The following is a 21,486-nucleotide window of genomic DNA, read 5'->3' as shown; positions in this document are numbered from 1 at the left end:
GGATTTCATGGACACGTGTGGGGAAAACCACAGGGTCCTGAGCATGACATAGAAGGGAGAAGCCCGCCCTCTTGTGGACCCCTTGGGATTGGCAAGATGCAAAAATACCCTGAAACCACACACTGTGAAGGCTCTCATTTCTGTAGTTGCTTCAGGTAGGGCGCCCTGCAAGAACATGACTCTGCACTGTTGTGTGACATGGGAATGATGTCAGGGGCATGAAGGGAAGTCATGAGGTGGAACTTTTAGAGTCCAGTAATCTGGTAAGAGAAAACGGAAGAGAAATTGTTATTGTTAGGTGCCCTAAGTCGGTTCTGACTCCTAGTGGACTTTAGACACAACAGAAGGAAACCCTACCTGGCCCTGCCTCACGGGCACAATTGTTGTTTGAATCCATCATTCTAACCATTACATCACTTCATCTCATTGAGGGTCTTCTTTTTTTTTTTTTTTTTTTTCACTTACTCTCTACTTTCACAAGGACGTGTCCAAAGAAAGTGAGACGGAATAGCCCATCTTCTCTTCTCAGGAGTATTCTGGCTGTATTTCTTCCAAGATGTGTTGGTTTGTACTTCTGGTCTAGTTAATATTTTTCACCAACACCATAATTCAGAAGTATCAACTCTTCTTCAATCTTCCTTTTTCATTTGCTGTCAGTTCTGAGACAAGAGACTTGTCTTCTTTCAGTGGCTGTAAACTTGGTGTTTCTTGGAAATCACCATGTGTCTTAGCATCCACCTTCCTCTAGATCTAGAAGTTTCTCAGTACAGGGACCCCAGGCTCAAAGGACACACTCCACTTCCGGCTCCTTTTTCTTGGTGGTATTGAGGCTGCGTTCTCTCTCTGTTCCATGCTCTCTCTTTATAAATCTTCTAAGATGAAGAATAATGCAGGTCATTCCCTCACATTGGATCAGAGCTGTGGCCTGAATAAGGATGTTGCATCCCAACCTAGTCCCCTTAGAATTGATTGGTTGAGGGCATCCACTCACATCATGGGGATGATGACATCATTACATAAATGCCAAATTACATCATTACATAACTACTAAACCACTAAGATCATGGTCCAGACAAGTTGACACATATTTTGGGGGCACATAAGTCAATCCATGACAACTATTAACCATAGGGTTGGTGGTTCGAATCCACCTAGAAGCAACTCAAAAGAAAAACCTGGCAGTCTGCCTTCAAAATGTCAAAGCCCCGAAAACCCAAAGGGGCGAGTTCTGCTCCACCCACAGGGGTTCTGGTCTTAACTGTTTAAGCAAAAAAGTGAGGAATTAAAAAAGATCAGGAGGCCTATCCTGGTTCTGGCACTTGTTGTGTGACCTCAGGCAAGTCGCTGTCCCTTTCTGAGCCTCCAAGAATTGTAACCCCTAAGGGTTACAATCCCTGGGATTGGACACCTCCTAGCACAAGCATTCATAGGCCCTGACATTTTGATGGTCTACCTGTGATGCTCTGGTAGAAGACAAGGGTGGGGTATGGGCTGGAATGGGGAGGCAAAGGGCACCAACTTGACCATCATGCCTAATCCACCCTCCATCATGATGCTGTTCCCCTGGGAGCTCCAAAGGCACAGGCTTTGCTTTCACAATTTGGTCAAGTCTTCATCCTGAAACATTTCTTGGGTCATGTAGACACTTGCCCCGAGGTACCTGTGCCATAAAGTAGGTGTAACCCAGGCCCACTTTCTGTCCAACAGGACCGCGGATTTCAGCCTTGTAGGTAGCGCGTAGTGGTTACAAATCGGGCTGCGAACCACAAGGTCAGTAGTTCGAAACTACCAGCTGTTCCGCAGGAGAAAGATGAGGCTTTCTGCTCCCGTAAAGATTTACAGCCTCGGAAACCCGGTACAGGGTCACTATGAGTCAGAACCGAATCCACAGCACACAACAACAACAACAACAACTTATACTTGTAATCCATCTTTACTCAGCACCAAACATATTATCAAAGGTTATGTTTTTTAAGATATTTTGAAGATGAATTCTGCACTACTCTGCAATAATTGAAACAGATCAATGTAGCCCCAGGAAATGCAAGCTAGAAGCACTTCCTTTAAAGCTCTTCAGATAAAGAATAAAGGTGGATTTAAAACTGAGTTATACGCTAAATGGCTTTGATTTCTTACTGCACTACGCTCCTAGAGACACGTGGCCACGTCACCAAAGATAGTGTCCATTATGTAAACAGTTATGTTCCTGAAATATGTGTTGTTAGTCCTCACCACTGTGCCTGTGGTTATCATCATCCCAGTGAAGAATTAATTGTCCTTGTCATGCTAATGAGGCAGGATTCATATTTTGAGTCAGTCTCTTAAAAGATATAGAGGAGATTAACAAGCAAGCAAAGTATCTATGGAGTACGATAGATAACAAGACACACAGAGCTGTTCAAGGAACCAGGAAGCAGAAATCAACATGGACTTTCTCTCTAAACTAACTAAGAGAGCATGCCTTCCCCTATGGCTAGCACCCTGAATTCAGACTTCTAGCCTCCTCAACTTTGAGAACATAAACTTAAGTTTGTTAAAACCATCTACTCCTGGTGTTTCTATTTCACAGCCAAACTTTGTCTCTCATACTTCAGACATATTGTCAAGAGGGACCAGTCGCTGGAGAAGGATATCATGTTTGGGAAGGTGGAGGGTCAGAGAAAAAGAGGAAGACCCCCAACGAGATGGATTGGTCAATTGGCAGCATTGATGGACTCAAGCGTGGCAACAATAGTGAGGTTGGCCCAGGATCGGGCAGTGTTTCGTTCTGCTGTGCATAAGGTCGCTATGAGTCGGTACCTACTCGATGGCACCTAACAACAACAACAACAGCAGAACTAAGACATTGTTTTTAAAAGGCTAACTTTTACAGAAATCTTTTTTTTAAAAAAAGGAATTGTGTGACGTAATGCCCTTAGGTTGAAGTGATCCAAAGTGTTATGTGGAGGAGGGCTGAGGGTTTACACATCACAGTACCCTAAAGTTTTGGCTGAAACAAAATAAACCTTTCTTTTAAAAAAAAGTTTCTCACTTTTAAAACAAAGACTTATTTTAGGCATTATCAGTTATTACATAAACACCCCTTTAAAAAACAGAGACGTCCAACCATAAGTACAGTGCAAATCTAAAAACTGAAGTCAGGTAGAACCTGTTACCAATTGTAGGCAGAACCCTTTTCAAATACCTGTTCAGACCACCCGGTTTCTGCAGCACTGCCAAATTCTAAAACTGTAATGAAAATTTTAAAGTCCAATACCTACAGGCCTTCAGAGAGGTTTAGTAAGCCGATTGTGCCATTTCAAAATTGAAAATGTACTTGCATCAGCAAGTCACTGGGGCTAACCTTTCTGGACTAAGTCTGGCCTTCAGTTCAGAACATGGCTATGCCAGGGTCAGAATTGTGACAAAACTGCGCTTTCACGGAGGTTAGCCAAGGTTCACAGGGTCAGGACTGGGCCATTTTATCAGTCATGTCAGGCTCACACCCTATTGCCTGGGACAGATAAAAAACTTTATCTATCACTTGGCTAAATCTGCTCCTCCTGTCTTATTTTGAATAAAGAAACCTCCCCTCCCCAGCCTTATCTAAACCAGAGATGTGTTTTTCCCAATCCTGTTTTCATCTGTAACCTCTGAGTAAAGGTGACACAATGGTGATTTTTTTTTTCTTTTTTACCTTATTTTTGTCAATAACGGTCCATAACTAGAGTGATTGACTTTATCTTACCTAAAAGCAGCTAGCATAGGAGAACCATTTAGGTGTTATCCAACAACATGGATTCATTGTTAGGTGGACTGGAGTGTTATATTTGAATACAATACTTCTCAAAATGGCACCTTTTCAAATTCATCTTTCTCTAAAGTAAAACAAACAAAAATAAATCCATATAGAATGATCTTTTTGATCCATTTTCTAAATCGGGATTCTAAATGACCGCAGAAGAATCTACAGAGTCACCTTTGAAAATAGCTTAGCCTTCATGGTAAATAAACCCACATGGACATTTGGAAACCTAGTTAAATATACTAAGGACAAATATTAAACCGACACAGTTTCCCTGAGCGGAATCTTAAAGGCACAAAAGCGCCTTAGACATTTACTTTATTTGGAAATTATACAAATTCAATGATTTTACTATTTGAATACTGTAGTACTAGAGTAGAGACACATAAATATTATAATATACCTTTAGGCATTAAATACAATACCGTCACAGAGGACACTATATAAAAACTTATATATGTACACTTGCAATAAGTCTGAGGTTTGGACATTTATGCCGATCACATTTCACCCTGGAAATGGGTGAATCTTGCAGGGAGATTGTCCACAGGGTACACGGTGGGACTGGTTTTCATTGTAGGAGGTCCATTTAGAAGCTGCCAGTCACAATGCCTGGCCAGCTCCACTGTAAATATTTTGAGAAGAATTTTTGCAAACTCTTTGCCTACACAGCTCCTAAGGCCTCCTCCAAATGGAATAAAGCTGAACCTGGATGCATCTTCTGGGTGAGGCAACATGAATCGGTCAGGATTAAATTCCTCCTTATTGGTGAAGATATCTGCCACATCATGAGTATCACAGATACTGTAGATAACATTCCAGCCCTTGGGAATCTGGTATCCCTGCAAAAGATGATTAAATCCCAAGAGTTGACAAACTGGAATTTAACTTTCAACAACAAAAGGCTTTTAGGGACATCCTTTAGGGAATTAAGACACAGTGAGCTTCTGGTGGCTGAAACATGTGTCCACATGGGGTGAGACAATGTTATCAAAAGCATAAGGAATTTAAGTCAATGCACAGAGAAGCAAGGGGAGATCTAAAGCCATAACAAAAGAGAGGGTTGGGGGAGAGAAACTTGTAACTTACATTCAATTCAAAAGTCTTAAGAGCAACTCGAAACCCTCCTGGAACTGGGGGATTCAGTCGAAGGGTCTCCTTAATAACACACCCGGTGTATTTGAGCTGTTCCAACATTTCCATATCCAACTTGGTGTCTTGATTGCTTTTGCAAAGTAAACCCTATCAAAACAGTTGCACAGAGGTGAATGTGATTCTGTGCTCCAATAAAATCAACTCAGCAGAAGTAAACAGGGTTTAAGTGGTAATGAAACCCAAAGGGCCCCATGATGGAAGAGTGTGAGGGGGGAACCTTGAAGAGCCAGTGACCACTGGCCTTCATCCTTCTGCCCAAATCCATGAACTATTTACAATTCCAGGAGCATACTGCTTGCTAGCTAGAAGTGCCAAGAGTCTCCCCATCTCCACCACCCACAAGGATCAGAGCACCTTATCCATGCCCTTGGAGACATAAATTCTTGCCTTTGGAGACAAGAAAATGAAATTTCCAAGGTTCTGTAAAAGGGGGAATACAAGGTCCAACTCTGTTCAAGGCAGTAGGATCACAGTTCAAGATTCCTTCCTTCTTTACAAAGCAGATATTCTCTTCCTACCAGCCCTCTCATGCCTCTGTTGTTCAGGGAAGTCTAACTCTCAGCTATTTGGAAGTAGGCTTGGGAGCAGCTGAATTTCTTAAGCTCATGGAAAGCCTCCAGGGTCCACTTACCTTGCAGTTAAGTTCCTCTCGAACTCTCTGGAGAACATGTGGGTAGAGCCCCAGGTAAGTAATCAGAGACGTGGCAGCGCTGGCAGTGGTTTCATGCCCTCCAAAAAGGAGTTCGGTTGAAGATTGCTTTAGTTCCTGAGAATGGCATTTAAAAGAACGTTTTTATGGGAAGAATGAACCTCTGCCTGCAAATTCACAGAGTACTCAGAACCACCGGTCTGAGAGTTCCAGCAAGAGATTAAAAGGGCTAAATGTTGTGCAGGCAAAAAAACTCAAGAAAAGTACCGTCTTTCATACTCAAAAGGACAATTTCTTAGCTGGCAGAATTTAGCAAAATGCAAAGTCTCTTTAGTTCAGCTAAAACAGGAAGGCGATGAAGATCCCTTGAATTAAAGCTTTCGTTTTCTTAAAATTAGTTACACTTTGCAAATTCCAGCTTTGCCTTTGAAAACCAGGAGGGGAGGGGACGCTTCCGGTTCCCCTGTAGCCTCTTGTGGTAGTTCTCCTGACCCAGTGTCTCAACCTTCAGGGTCCCATTGCTGGGTCTACGCATTCAGCTCACTGAAGGAATCCGGGCCCTAAGAGGTTGCCTTGGGAATCCCAGGAACTGCCCTTGGAGAGTCTGCAGATCAAAGTCCGCAGTGCCTTTCCGGAGGCCACCACTCACCTGCATGTCCAGCCGCTCTCCTCTCTCCCATGAGTGTTCGATCAACAGCTGCAACGCGTCTTTGCAGCCCTCGACCGCCTCGACCGCTCGCAGCCGGCAGATCTTGGCCCGAATATTTTCCTCTATGCGCGCGTGGATGAGGTTCCGCGCCTTCATGCCCTAAGCGCAGAGAGCGCGCAATGGTGAGCAGACGCCCTGCTCCCACGCCCTCGCGCCTTTGCGCCCCTAGCTCCTCATAGGACATGCAACGCTTACCCGGTACAGCCCGCTGAAGGGTACGTCGATGGGTAGCGAGAAGAGGTTGCGAGTCATCTCCTCAAAGGCCTCCACCAGTTCCTGTTCTGCGTCCCCGCCGCTCGCCAGCCTAGGCTCGCAGCCCAGCAGAATGCGCATGGCAATGCGGAACATGAGTCGCTTCACCTCGGGATACACTAGGAGGCCGCGCTCACCGCTGCTCAGCCAATGCTCCAGGGAGTTATTTATTTCTTCCGTGATCACTGGCACGTAGCACTGGAGCGCCTCGCGGCTAAAGGCTCGCATTATCACCTGAGCCCAGAGGAAAGAAAATAATTTATAATAATAATAAAACAAACTAGACCTCTGTCGTCCCTCTCCCAAACACCCCTAGCCCCGCCAGACGCTAGGCGAGTCGCGTCCGAGAAAACTAGAATTTGGACAGTCCTAGCCAACGTCCCACGTAGCACGCGCTCGCCTAACATCTTTTCGGGAATGGGGACTCCCTGCCTGTCCAGGCGGCTGCCGCCTCCGCTCTCACCTTTTTGCGTTGCTTGTGCGAGGAGTCGTGCAGGTTGGAAAGGCAGCCGGAGCCCAGGATGGTGCGCACCGACGCGGGCCAGTGGACTGACACTAGCCGGTGCTCCCCGAGTAAAATGCGCCGCACGTTGTCCGCGCCCATCACCCGTACTGTGGGCCGACCGAACAAATGAGTCTTGTAAATGAAACCGTATTTCCTGCGCTTCATCTGCAGGAATTTCCTCCTCTGCGAGAAGAAGGCGGAGAAGAGAGGCGGGCGTGAGGGGACGCCGGGGGGCGCCGGGGAGCGCCGTCTCGGGCTAACAGTGCTCGTAGCCTCCTTCCTAGGATCGCCTACTCGGGCTTCAGGGGAAGCTGGGAGTCGAGTCGGGTTCCGGGGAAGCGTCCTGACCCGCCCCCAAGCTCCCTTACCTGCAGCACCATCTGCAGTGTTTCCCCAAAGAAGGGAAAGCCCATAGTCCCAGGAGGCAGAGGGAGGGAGCAGCTGCGGTCGCGGCTGCTCACGCAGTACAGGTCCCAGAGTTTTATCGCAGCCAGGAAGAGCAGCAGCGGTAGCAAGAAGGTGCAGAGCGCGCTGGCCAGCAGCGCAGGGAACCCCATGGCCCGCAGCACCTACCCGTCCCACCTGCCGCCGCCAACCCCGCAGCGCGCCCGCTTTATAAATGGCCCAGGTTGCTGACCACGTTACCTTGGTCAGACAAATTAGTTCACCCAAAGTTCATCTTTAATTGCGGATTGGGCCCCTGGCTCCTCCCCCCGCGTGTCGCTGCCCAAAATCTTTAACCGTTTGTTTTGCGCCCAGGCAGAGGCGGCGGCGCGGCGGCGGCTTTCCTCAGTGCGCGCCTCCTGGGGTGTGGGGCTATGAGCTGTCTCACCCATCCAAGGTACGAGAAGCTCTAGACCGGCACTGTCGTCTTGAGTTCCGGGGAGTGGGAACTCCTAGCCTTGGCCTTTCCCGGCGGTCTCTGGAAGTCCTCCCGCCAGGTTCGACGGGCGTCCCAGGCAGGTCTTTGTCTTACAGGTATTGTGTGGGCTCCTTTCCACCTACTGGGAAAGTGCATTCAGGGATTGTCCAGCTGTCTCACTCTACAGGTGGGAAAACTGAAGTCCAGAAAATCGAGCAGAAAGCATGCTTCCCCGACTCTTCAAAGGATCCCACAGAGGTGACCAGAGCCACGACCCAACGGGGAACCGCAAGGAGTCCGACTTGGCAGCATGTAGTGGATCCCAGTTCGGAAAGGACCGTATTCATGACGTCCTGGAATAAACATCCTACTTAAGTTTTCAAGAGACACTCCAGGTCCCTGAGGATTCTAGGTGTGCCCAACCCTAACTCCCTAGTGACGCATGGCAGGGACGTTTCATCCGCGGCTCTGCATTCAGGCTGACCTTCCTTAGTAGGCAGCCTGATACAGGGCCCTTAGCCCTGACAGGAGATGGAAAGCTCCGAGTGAGTCCCAGCTCTGTCTGTACTTGGGTGACCTGGGACGATGGTTCCTGGTCTGTTTACACGTTTGGGTAGTTGTGAATTCCCCAAAGGGTCCTCTGGTTGCAAATACTCTTCCGGTTCCAGGCACCCTAGGATTCCTTACCCTGGCGGCTTGGACGCCAGCCCACTGGAGTCTTCCTTGGCTCTCCAGTTCAGATCCAGCTCAAAGCCAGTGCCCCCACCCAGCGAGGAGAAGTGTTCGGCCCTCAACCCAGACCTCGGCACACAATTAAAGAAAGGGAGGTTTGGGGGAATCCCTACTCAGATGTGGGTCTCCTGGCCTTTGCCCAATCATAATCAACTGCAGCTGCAGCCAATGCCTGGAGCCCTGGCACTGCGGGATGCACACGTGCCTTAGTGGAACCACAGGACTTTGAAGCAGTAAGGACTACATGCTCCCCTAGATTGGTCACTGAACGCACTAGTGGCGCAGCGCCTAAAACAAAAGTGTGTACATTTGTTTAAAAGTGACCACTAGTCTGGCAGGAGCCGCCACGTGCCTTGAAAAGCATCATTTAGCAATAGAAAACTCTTTGACCCTGAGAGTCCTTAAAGTGTTGGCAATCTCCCAGTGGGTAGGGTAGAGAAATGTCTGCGTAGGTTATACCGACCCCACAAAGTCCGGAACGTAATCACCAGGGCGTGTTTCGGAGGCTCTGTGGAGGGGTCTCTCCCACTGTCGTTTCCTAACGATTTGGCTAGTGCGAGCCAACCCCCGGTCACACCAGCAGGAACCGGGCGAGTAGCGCCAGAGGTAATTCTCAGAAATTCCGGACCCGCCCCTTTCTGGACAGTGCCTCTGACCGGTGAGCAAAGCTGGTGAGCGGAGGCGTGACCTGGGGCCCATTCCCAATCCTGGGGCCTGACCTGCCTGTGACCTCTGCAGACCGGACCGTGACATCCGAGTGAACTCTGCTAGGCCACCTCGCCAAGTTCAGCCCGCGCCGGGTCACAAGATGAGCTGGGCCTGCTTGTGACAATAGGAAGAGAGAGATGGCCCATCGAGATCGGCGGGGTTGTCGGCAGGAAAGAATTAAATGGTAATGAGTGAAAGAGATCATTAAAGAACATCGTGTAGAGGAGAGGGTGCCAATAAATTACCAACCCAATAAGAACTGTGATCTAGGAACCCAGCCAAACTTTCTTGGGTGGTGGTGGTCCTGAAGGAGTTTCCTTCGCCGGAAAACAAAACGTTTCCAAATGTTTACAATACAGTGAGGTATTGCTAAGGGTTAGGGGGAGAGTAACTTTTTCCTTGGGGAGTGAGGTTGAGGACCCAAAGAGGAGAGGCATCAGAGCAGCTGCAGATTCCCTTCGCCAAGTTTCTGCCTTCAACCTCCTTCCTAGCTCTTGAACACACTAATTTCTGCCTCAGGGTTTCTATACCTGCTGTTCCCTCTGCTTGGGATGTCCCTTCTCCAGGTCACTTAGGCTGGTTCTTTTCAAAGTTGAATGTCACCTCCTCAGAGAAGCCTTCCTGGCCCACCCAATGGAGTTCAGTTCCCAGGTACTTTGCATTACATGCCTGTTGTATCGTCTTTGTAACACTCATCAATGCCTGATACATGCTTGCTCTTTTATTTGTCAACCTTCCATCAATACCTCAATTACAGGAAAGCAAGAAACACGTCTGGGAGCTAAAGCTTTAGGGTATTACTGAACATGATGTATCAAGGAAAGTTAAAGTTCCTATAGGGGTTTACAGTTAGTCCAGAGGTCAGAGCAGGTAAACCAGGTCTGCTGGATTTCTGAAAGCTTCCTCCCGACCTCCAAATCATAATCAACTCAAAGGCCTGGTGCTTCCTCGGCCTCGCCATCAACTCAGAGGCCTCAGGAGCGCCCTGAGGGCAGGCCAAAATCTTGCCCATTTTTGCCGCCTCTGGCGCCCACCTAGTTCAGGGCCTGGCGCCAACCTGTGGGCGGTTGTAGGTGATGAATTGCCCTGGAAGGGGGTTACCGCGGTGTCAGCTGAGCTCGGAAGGACCCGCTGCGCTCTTGAGCCATCGACCCTGCGCGCACGCCTGCTGCGTCCCCCCTTCCTTCTGGCCCCGGGATCCACCTTAAGCATAAGGTCAGGAGGGCACCGGCTTCCTTCTGGTTCACTAAGGGGTCAGCTCGGGCCTGGGCGGCAACTTTCCTGGCTCACCCGTCATGACCAGCAGCCTAGGCCTGTCGGAGGATGGGTGGCAGGTTCCAAGTGGGCTGCTGGGAATGTCTTGAAGACATTGATTTAAACATGAAGGCTTTGATTTAAACACCGGTAGGCGCGTCATTGGAGTCCTAGTGTGGCGCTGTGTGTTAATTCGCTGGACTGCAAAGTCGTTTGAACTGCAAGGGCAGTGGTTCAAGCTCACCATCCGTTCCTTGGAAACCCTATACAGAGTCGCTATGGGTCGGAACCGACTCGACGGCACTTAACAACAACAGGCACCACAGAGTTAGAAAAGCCCAGAGGGAGCCCTTAAGCCAAGTTAAGGATCATTGTGAAAGGAGGAAAGGACTCATGTCCAACATGGTGACCACAAGTAGGAGACTAGGGCTGGGGTAACTAATGGGGTGGGGTAGAGCACAAGTGGGAGACTAGGGCTGGGGTAACTAATGGGGTGGGGTAGAGCACGGGCCATGCAGTCTCCACGAACCAGAGCCTATTGCTGTCTCCTCAAGCGAGTCATTTGCCTCGTTTGCTCCTCAGTTTCTCCTCTCAACATAAAGGAGATTGAGGCAGAAATCCAGAAGTTTCTGTAGCCAGGTATCCCGGAGATAATTCCCCTCCCAGCGTTTGGCCTCAGTCCTGTCTGGACAGACGTTGGGGTAGGTCCTTCCAGATCTCTCCCAACCTCCACTCAGCACCTTTCCAGGGAGTAAGTGCCAAGCTAAGCCTCTAGCCTTCTTCCTCAACCTTTCCAAAAAACTTTATTTCTTGGCCTTCCTGTTTTTAGTTTACCCCAAACTTCTTTGATAATGTCTCAGTCTCCATGAAAACAATCCATTTTTAGAGACTTCTTGGTGTGTCTGATCTCTGCAGTATAAATGGGAAGATAAAGCGCTTTCTTGAAGTCGGAATTTTGCTTTTAAGAAGTCGTAGGCAGAATCCGTTGGTGCGGAGCTGTTGAGAGCCCTGGAAGCTCCCCGCAGTTCTGGGTTTCCGCACAGACCAGCAGCAGTGGCCGGAGCGCAAGAACCCAGATGCCAGCTACCTGCAGGTTTATCTTTAGGCGTCCTCTCCGTTAGTCTTCCAAAGACAGACTCAAAGTTAGGAGAGGGTCACGCTCCAGGAGTTCCTGCTTCCCCAAAGGGCTTCTGGCACCATCTATGAGATTCATAGCGCCCAGGATCCCTTCTGGGACTGGCCCCAGAAGGTGAGACCTGGAAAGTTCTTAGTGAAAACATGTTCCCGCCTTTGCTATTTCGAGGTCCTGAGACCGGCTCAAAAGGCTTGACTCCTGACTTTTCATTCTTAAGGGCGTGGAGCGCAGGAGGCACCTTCGCATAGGCCTGGGTGCTTCTCCTGTGCGGTGGCTGTGGCTGTGGCTCACAGCTAGCTCCCACTCCACCTCCTTCAGAGTTCAGCACAGAGACGCATTTGCTGAACGTGTGTTGAACCAATCACTGAGTGAGTAGCCGGACGACCCAGCACTAGGAGGTCACAGATGGTCTGATCTGCTTGCGTGCCGCAGCCACTGAGCCAAGCCGTGTCCTGCAGTGCTGCGCGTCAGGATCGTGGCCCGTCTGGCGTAGTCGAAGGCGCGAGAGGGTGGAAAAAAAGCTGCAGCCCGTCCACTGGGTGCACAATGGGCACGGTCTGCATAGCGGGGAAGGCGGGCGTGGCCAGCTCCCAACGCGCTGTGCGCACCAGCTCCACAGCGAGTAGCTGGAGCATCGCCTGCGCCAGCTCCTGGCCAAGGCAGCTACGCGCACCTCCGCCGAACGGGATGTAATGGAAGCGGCCTACTGCTCCTCGCGCTTCGTCGCACGCCGAGCTGAAGCGCTCTGGGTCGAAGCCCTCAGGTGGGCTGCAGTACACCGCGGCCGTCTCGTGCGTATCCCGGATGCTATACATGACGCTCCAACCTTTGGGGATCTGGTAACCCTGCGGGGAGGTGAGGAGACGGGACTGACCAGGAGGCCCTTGTAAAGGCAGCAGAGCCGACCCTCTACTCCCCAGCTGCATCAAGTAAATTTACTAAAACCGCAGGAATGCACTACTAATCTGGAAACCAGGAGGACGCTTTGCGTTCCAATCTATAGTTAGCTGTGTGACCTCGGGCTGTTACAGTGCGAAGGAGTAGGTTCCACTCATAGCGATCCTGTATAGGGTGCCGAGGAGCGCCTAGTGGGTTAGCAGTTCAGTGCTTATCCTACAGCGCCACACAGGATCTTGGACTAGATACTCTGAGTCTCAGTTTCATAACTGATAAAAATAAGAATTAAAATGCCCACATGTTTTTGGATGGGAGCTATTGTTATTTATGTCCCTGTGTTTTCTTTTTGTCTTTTTAAATTTTTTCTTACATTAGCTCAGGAGACCTAAATTCTCATCTGTTGTTGTTAGATGCCATCCATCCAGTAGGTTCCAACTCATGGCTGCTCAACCTAACCGGAATCAAACGGCCCACTCTTGCAGCCACTAGATCAATCCAACTCATTAAGGGTCTTTCTGTTTTTCCTACTTAAATTCTAGTCCTAGTGCCTACTTGGGAACAGCAGAAATGACAGGGACCCCAATTCCTCTTTGGTCAGCTCTTCTTCACACACACACATTGAATTGAAAATTCCCTCCCACCATAAAATCAAAAATCCCCCAAACCTGTTTCCATCCTGTGGGTGCCAACTCATGGCCACCGGATGTGTTCTGTGGAGTAGAACTTGGGTGTAATCTTTTTGAAAGCAGATCACCAGAGCTTTTTTTCAGGGTGCCACTGTGTGGGTTTAAACTGCCAACCTTGAGGTTTGTGCCATCCAGAGACCTTCCCATCCACTAACTGTCCAATAATGTTCAGATCTGGTAGCCACGTTTTTAGAAAGTCCATATGAGAATGAAACTGGGGAGTCCTTAAAATTTTGGAAGGCAATTTTCATGTTCCTTCTTTTTCTCCCAGCTTTAAAAACCATCCCCCCTTTAGATTTAACTTCAAATTCCCTGACTATCCTACTATCCTCTCCTCAACTGTATTCCATGTGTTTAGTCTGAGTCTCTCAAGAGTTGGACAGAACATTTTGGAATCACTCAAGGAACACTCTCTTCTCTGGACTTCAGTTTTCCCATCTGTAAAGTGGAAGTGGCTAAACCCTTGTTTTGCCCCCAACGCCTATCTCAGTGGTGGGAGGTCTTCTCCCCATTTCCCACTCCAGTGCAGAAGTCTGAGCTCCTAGATACTGAACCCAAGACACTCTGAAACACCTCACAGATCTTCCTACTTTTGACTGGGCTGCTCCCCTCTCTCTGGGACATTGTTCCCATCTCAACACTTCACTGCCCCAGTTCAAATTTCAGCTCTCAAAATGTCCTGCCCTACAGCAGGGCTGCGAACCTTAAGGTCAGCGGTTCGAAACTACCAGCCGCTACGCGGGAGAAAGATGAGGCTTTCTACTCCCGTAAGGATTTACACCCTCGGAAACCCTGTACAGGGTCGCTATGGGTCGGACCCGACTCGATGGCACTTAACAACAACAACAACAACAGCAGTTTGGGATGAAGCCTTGAGCCAGTGAGTTTACATTCTCTCTCTCCCACCTATCTGATCAGATCACTAATAAAATGTACTCCTTATTTTAACTGCGTGTTTCCCTAGAATCTGGCCTCAGAGGGTCCTGCAAAGGTAACGGTTGGGGTTGGTTTCTTGATCTTGTGAGGGGACCTGCGGGATGGAGTAGGGCCTATTTTGGGGGATCTCTTTTTCCCCACCCAGATGCACTAGCTGTGTGTGTGTTGGGGAAGGGCCGGTTTGCTAGGAGAAAGTATGTTTTTATTCTTAAGCACAGCTCTAATTAAATTGACAGCCCGGGCCTCTCCAAAAAGGTCCTTAATCCTGCCCGTTTTCTAGCCCCCAGGCTTCACATCCTGCCACCTGGGACTCAAGGAGGTGGAGCAGGGTTCGGACCCACTCCACAGGCGGGAAAGCCCAGACTCTGAGACAGGAGGGGAAGAGATTAGGCGGCCTGAGCAGAGCGCACTTACATCGAGCTCGAAGGTGCGCAGTGCCGTGCGGTAGCCCCCCGACACAGGCGGCAGGAGGCGCAGCACCTCCTTGACCACGCAGTCGATGTACCGCAGACGGCCCAGAGCGGCGAGGCTGAGGTCCGGCTCGCAGACGCAGTCCGACCCGAGCCCTGCATCGCCCCCTGCAGATCCTGGCTCGCAGTGGCATGCGCGCTCCAGTCCCTGTGCCGCCAGCTCCTGTCGGATCTTGGCGAGGGCCGCCGGGTGCTGCAGTAGCAGCAGAACGAGGGACGTGCTGGCACTAGCCGTTGTGAAGAAGGCGGCGAAGAGTAGTTCCACAGCCGACTCCTGAAAGACATTCTGGAGGCGCTCAGACTCTGTCCGCAGAGTCACGTGGGGCCCAGAACTGACTGCCCCTAAAGGTAGCTCAAAGAGCTCAACCTTTACCTACTAATGGGCAAAGGCAGGAGAACTGGGTCTATCAAGGTGGCTACCAGTAGACTGGGGGAGCGTGGTGGCTCCATAGGCTAAGCATTGCACTGCAAACCACGGAATTGACAGTTTGAGCCCCACCAATCGCTCTATGGGAGTAAAGAAAGCTGTCTGCTCCCGCCAAGATTTTAAAAAGCCTCAGAGACCCTATACAGCGTCGCTATGAGTCAGAACCGACTCGAATACTGGGCAACATCCCACTTGTCTTAGGAGGATTTGGAAAGATAATGAGAGGAACTTATTCTGTGCATGAATCTTAAAGCCACCATGTCATATCTACCCCTTACAGGACAAAGAACTGCTCCTTAGAACTTCTGGGAGCAGACAGTTTTCCCCTGACTTTATAGTGCTCTAAATATATTCACATGTTCAAATCTCACCTGAACCCTGAGGCATGGGATGGTTGTCACATGCTCAAGAGCCCTACAGCTGATCTTTCCAGAAACCAGGCTGGGAAGACCAGTGCCCTTAATCCACGGGGTTGGTATCTCCAACCTGAGGGACAGACAAGGACAGAGGCAGTCCTGCACCAAAGCAAACATCTTGGCATCAGGCTTCCAGGAATGGTCTCAGTGAGCCACTAAGCCTCTTTCTCATGGTCACTGCTCAGGAAGGACAGAGGAGGGTCCTGGTGGCTTCTATCCTTCAAACCTCAACCTTCACTCCCTGCCTTTGTCCTCCCTGGAAAGAATGTGTGGTCCTAGAAAGAATGTGTATCTCTCCTCCCTGCACCTCAAGGGTAGGGGCTGTGTCCTGCTCATGGTGGTATCCTCAGGCCCAACATGGAGCCTAGCACCAAATAGGTACATAATAAACATTAGTAGAATGAATGTTCTGTCCTGGATAAGATGGAGAGTTAGAACAGATACCTCAGGGCTCCAACATCTTCTTAGCTTGCCTAGGACATTCAAGCCCAAATGGAAGATCCCTTCCTTAAAACCTAGAGGGTACTGGCACAGGTCACTCCCTCCCCAGCCCTGCCAAAACAAAGGGACTATCCAATTCCTTTCATATCACTTCCCTCCCAACTCAAGAGCTATTTCAATCCACCCACTTTGACTAGGTGTCAGGATAGAGATGATTAGCCCATTCTCAGAGGGGTAACTAAGGCTGAGCCCCACTCTTTCAGTGGTTGATGGTTGGGAAAGGGAGAGGCCCAGAGAAAGGATAGGAGTTGGGGAGTTGCTTCAGGAAGGTTTGGAGTCTTTCCATTTCTAATTTTCCCCGGATCCCTCAACCTCTCTTCTCTTTTGGAGGTTCCCAAGCACAACCCAGGGGCCACACAAAAGCTCCCTTCCTTCCTCCCTTCCTACATGTGTTCTGTCTACATAACTACAAGTTGTCACTGAACTGATTAGAGCTTATAGTGTCAGAGAAGAATCGTGCTCCCTAGGGTTTTAATGGCTAGTTTTGGGGAAATTGCCAGACCTTTCTTCTTCAGCACCTCTGGGTACACTCAAACCATTAACCTTTTGGTTAGTAGCTAAGCACATTAAACATTTGTACCACAGAGGGCAATTCTGCAGTGGCAAAACAGTCCCACAGAGGTTCTTGGCATTAACAAAAACCAGATGTCAAGGTGGCTCACAGACAAAAGAGTTTTGGCTTGAGGGGAGAACTTCCAGGAGGATGTAGAGTTTGACCCTGAGCCCCTTAGAGAGGAAAGAGTGACGAGGCTTCACAGTTAAGGAAACAGCAGAGTGAGTGACAGAGAAGTGGGGAGAGGGGGGGCAGGCAGGATTTTTATGGCCAGAATGGGTCATTCTAGAATTTGGACTTCAACAGTTCCACTGAGGGGCCTAGAGAAGGGCATGGCTGGCCTAAAGCCACACAGCTAGTGTGTGTAGCTGAGCCAAGACTGGAATCCAGGTCTCCTTTTTCTGCTTATCCAGAGGAGTACCTGTGGCTCAGAGTGGGGCCAAACAGAATGTAGCTCTGAGGCAGCAGAATATGTGCAGAGACCCACTAGAAAGGCAGATGAAAGGAGAAAGGCCTCCTTCCCTCCCTCCCACCACCTACCTTCAGTTCCTGCACCGAGGGCTCATGACCAAGTTCCCTGGCGCTGTGGACAATAAGAGCCAGGGCATCACCTAGCTCCTCTGCCTTGCCCTCACGAAGCTTTTCTGCAATGGCCTCTTCCAGATGCTGATGCAGCTGGTCCCGAGCTCGGATGCCCTGATGGGCAGGAAGAGAAGGAAGGTGGAGCAGGGGCCCAGGTTTGGGTATCTACCCAAAGAGATTTCCAGAGCTGTGCTGGCTTTACCAAAGTCCTCATGTTAATACTCTTCCAGCCAAGTTTTGTGGCTGGCATTTATTGTTGCTGTGTGCTGTTGAGTTGTTCCCAACTCACAGAGACCATATATAAAGTTTCTGAGAGCAGCTGGTGTGTTTGAACTTCCAGTCTTCCAGTCCAGTGTTTATCATTTAGTATACCCTAAGATTAGCCTCTGAATAGGGGTGTGGGCAAGAAGTTTAGAGAGAAAGCACAAGCAAAAGCAAGACCACATCAAATGGGAAGCAGAGTAGTTTAAACACATGAGTTTTGGAACCAGAGGAGATCTGGGTTCAAATCTTGGTTTTGCTTCCTAACCCCTTTGATCTTGGGTAAGTAATTTAACCACTCTGAGATTCAGTTTCTTCATAAAATAAACAAACAAACCCACCGGGAACTGTAACCCTGCATTGAATTAGATCATGTAGCCAAGATGATTCGCCCATAGCATGCTCCTTTATAACGTGGTAATAGTGTGCCCTGAAGTCAGTTCTGACTCACAGCGACTCTATAGGGATTCAGAGGCTGTATATCTTTAAGGGATTAGAAAGCCTCATCTTTCTTGCATAGAAACGCTGGTAGTTTTGAACTGCTGACCATGAAATTAGCAGCCCGACTAGTAACCACTGTGCAACCAGAGCTCCTTGCCCCTTTATATACACCTGTTATTTTTATTCAGGTGACTGAAAACCAAGGAATCAGCACAGTGAGAAGCCTCAGATCTGGGGCAAAGGGAGGGCCTGATGGGGCCTTCTAGTTGCTTTCTGAAGTCTAAGAGACTGCTGCTCTCTGATCTGGAAACTAGCGGCCCAAGCCTCAGACTGGGAGTCCGCACCCACCTTTCTCCAAACCCTGGCTGGCGCCGGCTAGGCCAAAGACATGTCTGTGGCCCTCTCTCCCGCCAGTTCTGCAACCACTGTGGCTTCTGAAGAGGCGCGGGAGGCCGGGGCGCTTTCGGGAAAGGGCCTAAATGACTGGCTAGGCGCCCGGCACCGAAACCCAATTTCTATAAGACCGCAGCAGGTAGGACTGGAGCGCATCGGCAGGCACGGCCCAGAGAAGGTGTGTAGCCAACCTTGTGTCACACAGCGAGTCAGGGCAGCTGCCAGCACTAGCGCCCACTGCCACAATACGTCTCCTCCCCACCCTGCACCAAGTCTTCATCCCCCAGCACAGGCAGTGTATAGAAGGCACCTAGAGGGTCCCATTTCTGTCCAGGACACCCATCAGCGCCTCAAAGCCTCCAAGGGAAGACCAGGGGCCGCAACTACTGCCTCTTCCAATGCAGGCGGCGGTACCTTGCGCAGGCCGCTGAAGGGTACATCCAGGGGCAAAGAGAAGAGATTCTCCACCAGCTGCTCAAAAGTGCGGGCCAGCTCCGCACACTGTGCCTCATCCAGACGCAGACCCAGTAGGATGCTCGCGGCCATACGAAAGGTGAGCATCTTGGCTGCCTGATAGACAGCAATAGGCCCAGGGGCTGCGCACCAGGAGCGCACCTCGCGCCGCAGCGCCCCCTGCAGGCGTGGCACGTAGCGCTCCAGCGCTGAGCGGCTGAACGCGTGCGCCAGGACCTGTGGAGAGGGCGAGGGTTCAGTGGTGGCTACAACGGGGCCTCGGCTGCTCTGCCATCCCGAAGGAGCCAGAAAGCCAATTCGATGCCTTCCTCCCCTTTAAGGGGACCTAAACTCATTAGCCCTTACTCAGCCATTCCCTCTAGTTCTCCTCTGATGGACAAGGCCATCCATGCCCCTGCACGAAGTCTTCCTTATCAGCTCTGAGCTTCTCTTGTCTCTGGCATCCCAGTCACAGTAGGTCAGAGCCGGAAGGACTCTTTAGTCTCAGTCCTGGCCTTATAAACCAAAGCCAGAAAGGGTAAGGGACTAGCTCAAGGTCAGTTAACCAAGGGTCGCAGCAAGGTTGACAGTGTACCCCCAACACCTGGCCCTAACCGAGTCTACAGCAGGTCCCGGAACCTCAAGTTTGACGTCTCCACTGCCCCTTCTTTGGCTTCAGCTCACCTTGCGCCGCCTCCGGTGTGGCTCCCCAACCGACCCCAGCAGTGTGTGCGAGCCCAGCAGGATGTGTGCGCTCTGTGGCCACTGGTTGCACACCAGGCGGTGTTCACCCAACAGGATGGTGCGCACGTTCTCCGCACCACTGACACGGATCACCGGCTTGCCCAGCAGGTGTGTCTTGAACACCATCCCGTAGCGCTCCCGGCGGGAGCTGTGGAAGCGTGAGCCCTGGGAGGCGGAACAAGCCAGGCTGGGCAGGGGGCCTCTACTAGGGATCAATGACCCACACCTCCCAACTTTTTTAGGTAACTCTCTGCTCCAGGTTGGCACGTTACTGTTTACAAAGGACTTGAAGCGGGGTCCCTGTGAAAAATGTATGTAGACACTTCTATCTTCCATTAGGGAAATGAGGAAATCAAAACTTGGAATGGGACCTTGGGTGCCCAAAAGTTCATGGCTGGGATGCACTCCTGGCTCCTGATTCTATGCTTGCAAGACATAGAGCACAGATGTCCACAAGACCTCATCTGTCCACTCCCACGTTGTCAGGGCGAGTTTAAGTGGCACTGAAAGGATTCTGGTTACATGCAGTCTCCAGGTCCCTCAAGAGAGCTGGGTGGTGGGGCAGGCAGCTGCATAAAGGCGAGGGCTGTGCTGCGTTCTCTGAGGCTCTGGCTACCTACATAGTTGGCTACAGGACTCTTACAGCATCCACAAGAGCCTAGCGGGAGCAGGGGAAGAGGAGCCAGATAGATGGAGCAGAGAACAACGAACTGCTCACCTGAACTAACCAGTGCAGAGTTTCACCGAGGAAGGGCCAGCCCATGGAGCCCTTCGGCAGGGGCAGGGCACAGGCCCGGTCTCGGCTCAGCATCCAGCGAAGGGTCCAGAGGTGCTGGGCTAGGATGAGCAGTAGGCCAGCGCATAGGAGAGCAGTGCCCACCGCCCCAAGCACGGACAGACAGCTCAGTCCCCAAGGGAACATCGCGAACCTATAGGCACCAGGCTGCTTTGAGTGAGAGGGTAAGCTCTGGGGCACCCACCACATGAAGGGCTCACCTGTTCTGTCGGGAAGAGCCTGGGGCTTGGGGGCCAAGACAAGGAGGATTCTGCTCTACCAGTGGACTGGCTGGAAGTAACAGTGGCCGGTGACTCCTTAAAGAAATCACCTCCTTCAAGGCTGGCAATGCCCAGAGTTGGGTTGCTCCAGGGTCAAAATGCCAGTCCCTGGAAGGGGTGCCGGCTGCCTGTAGATCGCTCACCCTGGTCACCCGGTAGACCACCTCCTTCTCCAAGCTTTAGCCCTTTAAAATGCCCCCACTCTCTGTATAGAAGCAGAGAGGGAGGGCAAAGGGGAGCAACTCTCAGGCGCTGCCCACCTGGGTTGCAAACCTTCCACTGGGACCGCAGACCCCCACCCCACCTCCCTATCTCCTTCAGTCCTTTAACCGTTCTTGGCCCACCCTGGGCACATTTATATAGATATTGGCCCCCTCTGGCTGCACCGATCCCGGTTCACCCAACATGACGTGACTATGCATATTTAAAGCACTCCCTCCAGAGTCTTGATTGGAGGCGATGGCAGCTGCAGCAGTAGCAGCAGCAGCACATTCACCAAGGGGCTTTGGATAGGGAGTGGCCACCGCTGAGGCGTTCCGGCTGGGCGGGAGTAAGGGTGTGTGTGTGGGGGAAGGGGGGTGGACTCGAGGAGAGAGCCCGGCCAGATCCTCCTCCGGGTCTGGGGTTTCGCGCCAGAACTTCCCGGCTCTCTGCGGGAGCGCTGTGGGTGGATGACCTAGCAGATGAGGGATTGTGCCCCAGCCCCACCGTGCTCTAGGGCCGCCTCCCACCCCCACTCCCCACCCCTACTCCGGCTCTCTCTGGGAGCTGAGGTGCCCTCCCTCTGCTGCCACAAGGTTAACTGGATGGAGTTTTTCTACCTGCTGTTCCGCAGGAGAAAGATAAGGCTTTCTGCTCCCTTAAGGATTTACAGCCTCGGAAACCCTTTACAGGGTCGCTATGAGTCAGAAACACACATAACAAC

The 21,486-nt window shown here is 50.7% G+C and overlaps 2 protein-coding genes across 2 annotated transcripts; both read right to left on the bottom strand.

Annotated features, from left to right (window-relative positions):
• Nucleotides 1–4,087: 4,087 nt before the first annotated feature.
• Nucleotides 4,088–7,642, bottom strand: LOC102814350 (cytochrome P450 26A1-like). The gene is made up of 7 exons (XM_006831146.1): nucleotides 7,423–7,642; nucleotides 7,013–7,237; nucleotides 6,493–6,783; nucleotides 6,238–6,396; nucleotides 5,571–5,705; nucleotides 4,874–5,026; nucleotides 4,088–4,626 (listed from the first exon to the last, which is right to left on the bottom strand). Exons 1-7 carry the CDS (start codon nucleotides 7,609–7,611, stop codon nucleotides 4,285–4,287), a joined length of 1,494 nt encoding a protein of 497 aa, XP_006831209.1. The 5' UTR covers nucleotides 7,612–7,642; the 3' UTR covers nucleotides 4,088–4,284.
• A 4,570-nt stretch (nucleotides 7,643–12,212) lies between these two features.
• LOC102815002 (cytochrome P450 26C1-like) lies at nucleotides 12,213–20,427 on the bottom strand. Its single transcript, XM_006831448.1, has 6 exons — nucleotides 20,224–20,427; nucleotides 19,446–19,670; nucleotides 18,723–18,998; nucleotides 17,172–17,327; nucleotides 14,679–15,008; nucleotides 12,213–12,590 (listed from the first exon to the last, which is right to left on the bottom strand). Exons 1-6 carry the CDS (start codon nucleotides 20,425–20,427, stop codon nucleotides 12,213–12,215), a joined length of 1,569 nt encoding a protein of 522 aa, XP_006831511.1.
• Nucleotides 20,428–21,486: the final 1,059 nt, after the last annotated feature.

Source organism: Chrysochloris asiatica, unplaced genomic scaffold (assembly GCF_000296735.1).
Source record: "Chrysochloris asiatica unplaced genomic scaffold, ChrAsi1.0 scaffold00003, whole genome shotgun sequence".
In the NCBI taxonomy this organism is placed as follows: domain Eukaryota; kingdom Metazoa; phylum Chordata; class Mammalia; order Afrosoricida; family Chrysochloridae; genus Chrysochloris; species Chrysochloris asiatica.
Note: the sequence above shows the minus strand (reverse complement) of the source record. Positions and strands in the feature narration are given on the sequence as shown.